This window comes from Otolemur garnettii, unplaced genomic scaffold (genome assembly GCF_000181295.1).
Source record: "Otolemur garnettii isolate 467f Iridium unplaced genomic scaffold, OtoGar3 scaffold00032, whole genome shotgun sequence".
In the NCBI taxonomy this organism is placed as follows: domain Eukaryota; kingdom Metazoa; phylum Chordata; class Mammalia; order Primates; family Galagidae; genus Otolemur; species Otolemur garnettii.
The window spans coordinates 1,575,768-1,586,425 of NW_003852427.1; the positions used below are offsets into that span (position 1 = coordinate 1,575,768).

General features: G+C 54.3%; 1 protein-coding gene across 1 annotated transcript in view; it reads left to right on the forward strand.

Moving 5' to 3' along the window:
• The window catches only part of DNAH1 (dynein axonemal heavy chain 1), an 86,726-nt gene that overhangs the window by 60,467 nt on the left and 15,601 nt on the right, over nucleotides 1-10,658 (forward strand). Inside the window, exons 41-52 of the mRNA XM_023513042.1 lie at nucleotides 931-1,071; nucleotides 1,175-1,335; nucleotides 1,773-1,930; nucleotides 2,320-2,493; nucleotides 3,288-3,326; nucleotides 5,993-6,171; nucleotides 7,122-7,352; nucleotides 7,483-7,679; nucleotides 8,120-8,255; nucleotides 9,185-9,393; nucleotides 9,632-9,800; nucleotides 10,216-10,407. Of these exons, the coding sequence (XP_023368810.1) occupies nucleotides 931-1,071; nucleotides 1,175-1,335; nucleotides 1,773-1,930; nucleotides 2,320-2,493; nucleotides 3,288-3,326; nucleotides 5,993-6,171; nucleotides 7,122-7,352; nucleotides 7,483-7,679; nucleotides 8,120-8,255; nucleotides 9,185-9,393; nucleotides 9,632-9,800; nucleotides 10,216-10,407 (1,986 nt within the window). The remainder of the gene's footprint in view (nucleotides 1-930; nucleotides 1,072-1,174; nucleotides 1,336-1,772; nucleotides 1,931-2,319; nucleotides 2,494-3,287; nucleotides 3,327-5,992; nucleotides 6,172-7,121; nucleotides 7,353-7,482; nucleotides 7,680-8,119; nucleotides 8,256-9,184; nucleotides 9,394-9,631; nucleotides 9,801-10,215; nucleotides 10,408-10,658) is intronic.

Consider the following 10,658-nt stretch of genomic DNA (forward strand, 5'->3'; position numbering starts at 1 on the left):
GCAATGAATGAGCCACCAGGTCATTTGTACTACTTCACACATCCTCATAGCCCCATGAGGTGGCTGTAATTGTGCCTATTTTCCAGACAATGAGGGCTCTCAGCAGTCACACGCAACCATCCAGTGGCGGAGCTGGACTTGGACCCAGGGCTGGGAGGCATCAGAGTGCCCTTTCCCCATCCATACCCACTGCCTCCTCTGCACTGATGCTGTGTCCAGGGTCTGACTGCCTCAGTGCTACTTAAAGTCCCCATTTGCCCCTAGGCTGGGCTCCCTGAGGGTGAGGGAAGCCTGCGTAGCCTACCTTAGTATCCCTAGCCAGCAAGGGTTCCATGAGCCCACCCACCCTCTTTCCAAGATCAGGACCCAAGTTTAGGATAAGGGGCCAAAGAGATGAGGTATCTGGAAGGATAGACAGTCAGTGTGCAGGTCCTGCTGGAGACTTATAGGGTACATGGGGCCTAATGGTCAGAACTGTCCCCAGTGGGACATGTTGGTTTGGCCATAGTGGACCCCCATCAGGGGAAGTCTGCAAGGTGGGTCAGGGTGCCAGGGAGACCAGAGGCCTCTTAGTGTCTAGCTGGCCCCGGTGCCTGTGCTTCTGGTCCCTACATTCCTTGGATAGCCTGAAACCAAGCAGCAAACACTTCTGCATTCTGGGGTGTCCAATATCCAGATCATCTTCTTAACAAAGAGATCCAGGACAGCCCCCACAGGCAGCTATGTTCAGAGAGTGCCCCATTCCTGGCAGTGTGTGCTAGGAGAGAGGAGGGGACAGGAATTCCCACTTCTGTCAGAACACCTCTCACCTGGACTTTCTTGCCAAAGCCCAACACTGGTGCTCCTTGCCTGCTACACTTGGCCACAGGGCCATGGTCAGGAGAGGGGCAGAGTGGGATTCCAGGCCCACTCCCAAGCCACCTGTTCCAGGTTGCCTGGGTGAAGTGGATGGACTCCTCAGACCCATTTACCATGGTGCCAGACACTAACTATTGCAACATCATCGTGCCTACCATGGACACTGTGCAGATGTCCTGCCTGCTGGGCATGCTGCTCACCAACTACAAGCCCGTGAGTGTCCCAGCCATGTCTTGCCTCTGCCTACCCCAAGGCCCAGACTAGGGGTTGGTGCCAGGAGTGGTGTGTGCTCTGCCTGCATGACCCTGCTTTCCAGGTGCTGTGTGTGGGGCCAACAGGCACTGGGAAGACGCTCACCATCTCTGATAAGCTACTCAAGAACCTGCCACTGGAGTACATCAGCCACTTCCTCACCTTCTCAGCCTGCACTTCAGCCAACCAGACCCAGGACCTCATTGACAGCAAGCTGGACAAGAGGCAGGACACCCCGCATTCCTCCCTTGGCCCTAGGGCCAGCCTGAGCTAGTAGCTATCTCACTCCCACCAGATCTCCCAGAGGCAGCTGGAAGCTCCCCAAAGGGCCCAGAGCTCCCTCACAGACTGCTGTAGCGCCTTCCTTCTGGGAGGAATTCCTGCAGAGCCTGTCAGTGTGGGGACTGGGTGGTGCATCTGTCCTTGAGATGCCCACTATCCATCTGCCTGGGAGCTGACACTAGCCTCAGGCTTAGGTCAGCCAGTCCTAGAAGTCCCAGGACTCTCAAGTCAAGATAAAAGGCTAGTTAAGAGCTCTCGCAATTTAGAGGAGGCTGGAATTTGATGAGGTTTCCAAAAGACAGAGCTGCCATCCTGTTGCCCTGGGTTCTCAGAGGACCTGGTGCCAGTGGGTGCTAGACTCACACAACCCCTTTCTGCAGGCGGAAGGGTGTGTTTGGGCCGCCCCTGGGGCGCTACTTCATCTTCTTCATCGATGACCTGAACATGCCGGCCCTGGAGACATATGGTGCCCAGCCACCCATTGAGCTGCTGCGCCAGTGGATGGACCACGGTGGCTGGTATGACCGCAAGATCATTGGTGCGTGTGGCCCATTGGGCCAATGGGGTAAGGGCTGGGCGTGCTGGTTGGGGGCACAGAAGACACAGGCTGAAGGCCTATCCTTTTAGGGGCCCATGAAAATATTATAGCAGTCCCACAAACCAATGAAGGGGGTGTTCAGGGACATATGAAAATAAACTGTCCCTGACCACCCCCCTACCCGACTGTTTTACCTTTTCTTAAAATTGGTAGGTAGGGAGAATCACTTTTAAGTCAAAGAAAAATTTTAATGTACATTAATGTATTTGTCTTTATGCCAATACTATTGTAAATTACTATTTTTAATTTTTTATGTGTGTGGGGGGTCCCACAAAGGCCATAACGCAGCCCTGGGGAGGGCCCTTCCTGACTTCCTTCCCTCACTCCAGGAACCTTCAAGCAGCTGGTAGATATCAACTTTATCTGTGCCATGGGCCCCCCGGGTGGAGGCAGGAATGCTATTACCCCGAGGCTGACGCGTCACTTCAACTACCTATCCTTCACTGAGATGGACGAGATCAGCAAGAAATGCATCTTCTCCACCATCCTGGGCAGCTGGATGGGTGAGTACTGGGTGAGGTCAGCCGAGACCATGGGCAAAGGCCCAAGCCAAGGCCAGGTGAGCCACACCAAGGACATTGGACAGCCATGGCAAGGGAGAGCCATGGAAACCACAACCCTGGCTTCACCTCTTTCTCAGCTCTGTTACCTGTGGCAAGCTAATGATCCTCTCTGAGCCTCAGTTTCTTCATTCGTAAAATGGGTGATAACTAATCTTAGATAACTAGAATGGTATCTACCATTCTAAGTCACAAGAGTTAGGTATGACAATGCATGCAGAGCATCTAGCATGAAGCCTGGCACATGGTGATTGCTGAATATATGACACATATATATGTGGGTATGCATTCACCCACATATATACACATGTATATGTTAGTACCTGTCCAGAAACTGGTGGATGTTACTTTTATAAATCAGGAAAAGCTACCAAGATGTGATGAACAAAGTAGCCTTGATACTTTATGTGGCTGGGGGGTGGGGGGAAGTCCACCCCAGGATACTGTTTCCACACCCCAGCCCACCTCCCAGTTAACATGCATTTAGACTTTTGAACTCTGCTTTGCATTATCTGCCAGGTGGTTCATGATGGAAGTCAGGCCTCCCCTCCTCTGGCCTGGCCTGCCTTGCCTCTGGGGCTATAGCCCAGGACTTGCCTGCACGTCCAGCTTGTGGGTGGGCAGCATGCTGCTCTGAGGAGAGGTGGTGGGATGGTCAGTGACTGCTTTGAGAGCTGGGCACAGCCAGTTAAGGTGGGCAGCAAAAGGTCCCTTGTGTCTCTCCCTCGACCCTCTAGATGGACTTCTTGGAGAAAGAAGTTACCGGGATCCTGTGCGTAAGTACAGTCCTTGGCAGGTCCATGGCTGGGTGCTGGTGACCTGAGGGCTAAGAGGGTGGTATTCCCTGTAGTTTCAGGGGCAGCAGGGACTGGGATAGATAGAAGATCTTCCCAAGACAGAGATCTCAGAGCCAAGCCTCTGTCTATGACTTGATTTCCATGAATGAGAAGTGGGGGCAACAGGGAAGTGTTTGGTTTAAGATCTGGGGAAGGAACAGGAATCCAAGCCCCAAGAGCAGGCATTACCCTAGAGATGGCTGGTCCTCAGGCTGGTCCTGAGTGCAGGGGGGAGGGGATACAGGAGGGGAAGGGACACCGTGCCAGGGTGAGCCCTGAGCTATGGTGGGTGTGCCGAAGCTATGACCAGGCACCATAGGGAATCATCCTCAGGCTCACACGGTGACCTTAGGCCACTGGATGCCAGAGTAAATGCTGATCCCAGCACTGACTGCCTGCATTGGTTTGTCTATCATCCTTATAACCAGTTAGTCCTTTGGTGCTTGGGTTACTGTCTGACTGTTGCTAGATGCTAAGGAAACAGAAGACAGATGAATGAATAAAGGAATCCTACAAACTCCCACCCTGTGTAAAGAAACAGAGCTCAAAAGAGAGCCAGTGCTCTCTAAGAGGGAATGACCAGGAGAACTAGAGTGATTGCAGGGTGTAGGGGGCAGGCATCACAGAAGGATGCTGACCACTTCAGTGACCATCCTCTCCATGCCCACCTCTGCCTCTGCCTGTCATCAGCTCAAAGAGGCTGTAGAAGACAGCCTCCTCTTTGAGGCTGCTCTGCACCTGCTTGCCTACCTGCCCCCAGCCTCTCCTTACCTTGTCTTCTCTCTTATGCCTAGGAAAGGACATCCTGCCCTAGAGCAGGCTAGACCCTCCTTTGGGCCCTGTTTGAGGGTGTGGCTCCATCCTCCCGCAAAGATCAGTACTCCCTTCTCTGCAGGGCCGTTCTGTCAGCATACAGACAGGCCCGGTTCCTCCCATCTCCAAACCAAGGCACAACCAACCCCTCTTGGCCTCTTCCCACCCACCCCAGGCCTCACCCCCTTTCTCTGCTCATCTTGAGAGAAACGCTGCTCATAGGCATTGTCTCTTCCTGCTGTACCAGTCCTACCCACAATCCCTAATAGTAGTGGCCTCGTGGCCAGGCCAGTTGTCAGCTCTTGGTCCTCATTTTCCTCAGGGGTCAGCAGCATGGACCCCACGGAGTGCTCCTTTCCCACAGTATGGGCCTCTCAGCACCCCCTACCTCCCTGGCCACCCCTTCTCATGTTGACTGGGGCTTGGTGTCCAGCCTCTTATCTCTCCAACTACAGTCTCCTCAGACCATACCATCCCACCTCTGACAGTAAAAACCACCTCATGCTTATAACACCCCAGTTCACATCCTCAGCCCAGACTTCTCTCCTGAAGGCCCAACTCCACATCTCACCTCGGATGGCCACTGGGTGTCTCAGACCAAACCTGCCCCCAGGTCTAAACTCCCAGCTATCTCCCACCCCCAGCACTCTTCTCCTCTCAGGTGATGGCATCTTCCTCTTTCTAGTTGCTCAAGCTGAGAAGGAGCCTTGGCCCCTCTTCTGTCAGGAGATCTATTGATTCCCTCTTCAGATACCCCTGCTGCTGCCAACCACTGCAACAGCCCCCTCCTGGGGCTCCTTGTGTCTGCCTTCACCTATCTATGATCTGTCCCCAAGTCTTGACAGCAGCAAGCAAAGCCACCATCACCACTGTGCTCTCCTCTTCTCTTACCCCCCTTTGTGGGTCCTTTACACACCAGCCTGCCCCCACCTCCAGGCCTTTGCCCTTACTGCCCCCTACCTGGCTCCTCTTCCTCCAATTGCACTCATGCTTACATCTCACCTCTTTTATCTGTGCTTAAGTGTCCCCTCTTCAGTGAGGCATCCCCCAGAATTTCTAGAAAATCACCCCCCAAACCCAACCCTATCACTCCCCAACCTCTCTCCTGCTGCAAGTCCCCCCATAGCACTTGTCACCTATATACTGTCTGCTTTATTTTTGGTCTGTTCATTGATGCTCCAAGTTCCCACTGAAGGAATTTTGATTCCCCAGCAAAGAACTGAAGTTTTTACAGAGCTAGCAAATGGGCATGGGAATAGTGGAAATGCAGGCTGCAGGCTGCAACTCCATGGCAGGTGGTAAGCCTGGAAGGTCAGGACTGCACTCCAGGTCTCCCTACATCTGCCACTGAGTGTTCCTGAGGCCTAGTAGACTTGTGACCCCTCACATTAGCTCAGAGCTGGCATGTTCAGATCTGGGGCAAGACAACAGTGGCCCCACTCAATGCTGACCCTACTGTGTCCCCAACTCCATGGATATGTACCAGTGCCCCGTCACACTGACAGGCCATGCCAGTAATAAAGATGTACACATAAAGGGGAGCACAGAGCAGGAAATTCCTCACCTTGAGGTGGGTACACTGAAGATGAGCTAAAGCAGCAGTTCTCAACCTGTGGGTTGTGACCCACAGGAACTATATTAAAGGGTTGTGGCATTAGGAAGGTTGAGAACAACTGGACTAAAGGATGAGGAAGGGGCATTGGGGGAGGGGCACAGCACAAGCAAAGGCAGGGTGGTTAGGGTCTGCAGAGGCCCCCGCCTGTGTGACCCAGGCCACTCTCCCATTCCTCCAGCTGGGGCCCCCCACATTGCCCACCTCACGGAGCCCCTTGTGGAAGCCACCATCATGGTATATGTCACCATCACCTCCCAGCTGCTGCCCACTCCAGCCAAATCACACTACACCTTCAACCTGAGGGACCTCTCTAAGGTCTTCCAGGGCATGCTCATGGCTGACCCAGCCAAGGTCGAGGTGAGGATCTGGAAGGCCCCCTCCCCAGTGCCCACATAGCCCTTGCCATCCTTCCTGGCCCAACCAATTTCAGGCCTTCTACCCAAACAGGCCCTTGTGGTGTGGGGATGCACAAGTGCTGACCCCTCAAGAGTCCAGCTTTAGTGCAGCTGAGTCCTGTCTTGTAGATGAAACCCATGACTGGAGCAAAGGAAAGACAGGGAGAAAGTAGGTTTCCAGTGGAGGCCCTATGTGTGAGAAGACTTGAGGGGAGAGTGGGCAGGGAAGTGGGTGTCAGGTACACTGGATTGGGGGCTGGGCTAGACATGGAGGCTGTAGGGGCCAGGCTGGAGCTTGAATTTTGTCCTAAGAGTGATAGGGAGTCATGGGGCAAAGGGGTAGAGTTGGCGGGGACAGACTTGCCAGTTTGGAATGGGACTGCACAGCTCATATGTGCGATCAGAGCTGGGGAGATTGGGTGAACAAGACAGAGCTAGCTCTGACCTTGTTGAGGTTTTAGCTAGTGGATATGAGAGAAAAGCCTGGGGGCTTCAGATAGTCCAGTCACCTGGGGAGAGGCAGGGAAAGGGATAGAGATTCAGATTTGTGAGTCATGACAGTGGGCCTAGTAAGTGGTTAGATGTCAGGTGTCCGGAGGGTGTAAGGAGAATCAAGCTTGGGGTAAAGGGAGCCATGGAGGCTAAAAGGGGGAACTGAAAACTCTGAGGGCTCATGCCAGCTAATGAAGCTGGGTTTGGCCCACTGGACCTGGAGCTGGGGTATGGAGAGGTCCTGGGCAGTGCTGTGCAATGCAGAAGCCTCTTCCAGCAGCCCCTGGACAGGCCAGGTAGTGGTGGAAGGACTAAGCCCACATCAGGGGACCAGGAGCTGTGGCCCACCCTCCTGGTGCTCTGAGAGATGGCTGAGAGTCCAGGGACCAAGAGCACATACTGATGCTGGGGCTGCTGCAGGACAAGGTGCAGCTGCTGCGACTGTGGTATCATGAGAACTGCCGCGTGTTCCGCGACAGACTGGTGAATGAAGAGGACCGCAGCTGGTTTGACCATCTCCTCAAGAGCCGCATGGAGGAGTGGGAAGTGACCTTTGATGAGGTCTGCCCCTTCCAGCCCATTCTTTATGGGGACTTCATGTCACCAGGCTCTGACGTCAAGTCCTATGAGCTCATCACCAGTGATAGTAAGGTGAGGGTCTCAGGTGGGCACTCTACCCCTAGTGGAGGCCTCTTCAGTATGCCCCCTGGGGCAGGGGACCCGGGAGCCTTACAGTACAGAGATCTCCTTTCCTGCCCCTGTCTCCCCTCCGGCTCCGCAGATGATGCAGGTGATTGAGGAGTACATGGAGGACTACAACCAGATCAACACGGCCAAACTGAAGCTGGTGCTCTTCATGGATGCCATGGGCCACATCTGCCGCATCAGCCGCACACTGCGCCAGGCACTGGGCAATGCACTCCTGCTGGGTGTGGGCGGCAGTGGCCGCAGCTCCCTCACACGGCTGGCCTCGCACATGTGAGGGCCCCAGGCATGGTGGACACTAGGCACCATTGGCACTGTAGGCTTGACCCCTACTCTCTCCCACAGTAGATGAGGCCTGAGACAGCCCTGAGGCAGATCCACCCAGCCCAGGGGCTTCTGGGCTCCAGAGAGAGGCTGCAGCGGTGCCTGTGGGGCTGTGGGGAGGGATGAGGAACTAGGCAGGCAGGGGCATGCCCAGGAGAGATGGCATGGCTGCTCTCAGAATCAGAGCTGGGTGGCTGGGAGGGAAGCCCATCCAGGCTGAGGGAACAGCTTGAACGAAGGTCTAGAGGCAAGAGAGCAAGTTCAGGACCTGGAGAGTCTGCAGGTCTAGGAGCAAGATTCCAGAGGGTCAGGGTGGGGTCAGGTACCCCCAGCCATCCATGCCTGGCCCCAGGCCTCTGGCATATCTCAACCCTCACTCCTGCTTCCAGGGCAGAGTACGAGTGCTTCCAGATTGAGCTATCCAAGAACTATGGCATGGTTGAGTGGCGTGATGATGTCAAGAAGGTCCTACTCAAGGCGGGTCTGCACAACTTGCCCATCACCTTCCTGTTCTCAGACACCCAGGTGCCACTGCCATGGCAAGGGCGGAGCTCAGGGCAGGCTACACATAGTCTCATCCCAGTGTAGCATACCGGAGGGGTCAGTCCTTCATGCCCAGCTCATGTCAGTCAGGACAGGTCTTGGAAGGGACCACTAGGACCACTAGATGGGGTCACAGATGAACAGGTCAGGAACATGCAGCCAAACCCAACTCTCAGAGCTAAGTGGAGAATGGATCATTACTCATGCCCCAAGGGGAAAGAAGGCCCTGGCACCCCACTTACTGGCCAACACCTGCCCACCTCAAGGACCACAGGACTTGTGCCAAAGTACTAGGGACCCAGAGCTCCCCTCTTGGGGACCACTTCTTCTGGGCCTCCCTAGGAATGAGGCCCCTCATCAGGTCTCTGAGAGAAGGAGAGGTTGTGGCTATAGGCCCACCAGCAAGTTAGAGCAACACTTCAGCTTGGCTGGTGTTCAGGGTGGGGCCCAGGAGTCTAGGCTGACCCCCAGAATGTACCCTACCTTGGACCCTAGAAGCCCCTCTGCTTCCAGCCCCATGGCTCCCTTTAGGCAGCCACTGAGTTAGTTAGAAAAGTGTGGATGCCCAAACTATATGAGATAGACAAGGACCTGTCACTTTCTGTGGCCATGATTTCCTCTTGTGAGTAAACCGAGGCATGAAGAGAGGCCTGGAAAGTATGGAGAAGATGTCACATCCCCTACCCAGACCCAGGGTTATGCCACACCCCAGAGCGTATATTCAGAGCCTCTGAAGTGGGACAGGGACAGGATGCAAGTCCTGGACCATTACTCTGAAGTTACTGGTGTGATTTCTCTGAGCCTTAATGGCATAATGTGTCAAATGGGGCTGTTGTGAAGGTCCATTGAGACCATGGGTGTAGAGGCCAGCACACAGGGGCTTAGCTCCTCTACTCTTTTCCCCTCCCCAGATCAAGAATGAGTCCTTCCTGGAAGACATCAACAATGTCCTAAACTCAGGTGACATTCCCAACCTCTATACTGGAGAAGAGCAAGACCAGATTATCAACACCATGCGGCCCTACATCCAGGAACAGGGTCTGCAGCCCACCAAGGCCAACCTCATAGCTGCCTACACTGGGCGTGTGCGCAACAACATCCACATGGTACTATGCATGAGGTATAGGCAGCTGTCACCAGGCCATACAGGAGTAGCAGGGCTGGGAAGGTGGCACTGATCCCCAGGATGCTTGGGCCTGGGATGAAAAGTAACCCTGGGCCTGGCCATCATGCCACTAGGCCCAGACTGCTGTGTTCTTGTGTCATGGCTGCTATGCTAAAGTACCTTGGAGCCCTGGGCTCTGGGCTCCTGGAGGCGTTAGTATCTCTGGGCCTCATTTGGATCTCTGACTTCCCAGCCCCATTGGAGAGGTCTTCCGAGCTCGCCTGAGGCAGTTCCCTTCCTTGGTCAACTGCTGTACCATTGACTGGTTTAATGAGTGGCCAGCAGAGGCCCTGGAGTCTGTGGCTACCAGGTTTCTAAATGAGATCCCAGACCTGGAATCATCTGAAGTAATCGAAGGACTGGTAGGTGACTGGGTGATGAGCAAGCCCTTAGGAAAGCTGTTAAGTTTGGGGCATGGGCTCAGAACCACAGAGGCCTGGGTGAGAGTCTCAGGCCCACACTTGAGGGTAGGCCTTCGGTCTGGCAGATTTCCCTGTCTAAGCCTTAGTTTTCTCATCTGTAAAATGAGTGTTGTAGGTCACCATGGTGCTGGGCACCTAGATGCTTGGTTGTTGTTTCTCTTATACCCGGAAGGCCTCAAGGCAGCTTTCTGCCAAGAGCACACTGATACTCTCCAGAGACCACAGGAAGAACATAAGAGAAGTGCTTGCCATGGATCCCTCCTTGGGACCAGGCTGCAGCGGCTTTGTGGCACTCAGTGCCCTGTCTTTGCTGGGTCTGCTGCAAGGCTGGCCTTAGTAGTTTTCTCTCCTACAGATTCAGGTTTGTGTGTATATTCACCAGTCAGTGGCCATTAAGTGCGTTGAGTACCTGGCAGAGCTGGCCCGCCACAACTATGTAACCCCCAAGAGCTACCTGGAGCTGCTCAATATTTTCTCCATCCTCATTGGGCAGAAGAAATTGGAGCTGAATACTGCCAAGATCCGTATGAAGAGTGGCCTCGACAAGGTGGGCCCACGGGCACAACAGCTAGCTGCCTGTGGTTCTGCCCATTGAATCCTGGCCCTGAGGCTAGGGCAACACAGCTGGTCTTTCATACCACAGCCCACATGTCTTAGTGGGTAGCTTTCCCCTTCATTGAAAGAGTAAAAGTTGGCTCGGCACCTATGGCTCAAGTGGCTAAGGCGCTAGCCACATACACCTAAGGTGGCAGGTTTGAATCCAGCCCAGGCCCGCCAAACAACAATGATGGTTACAAC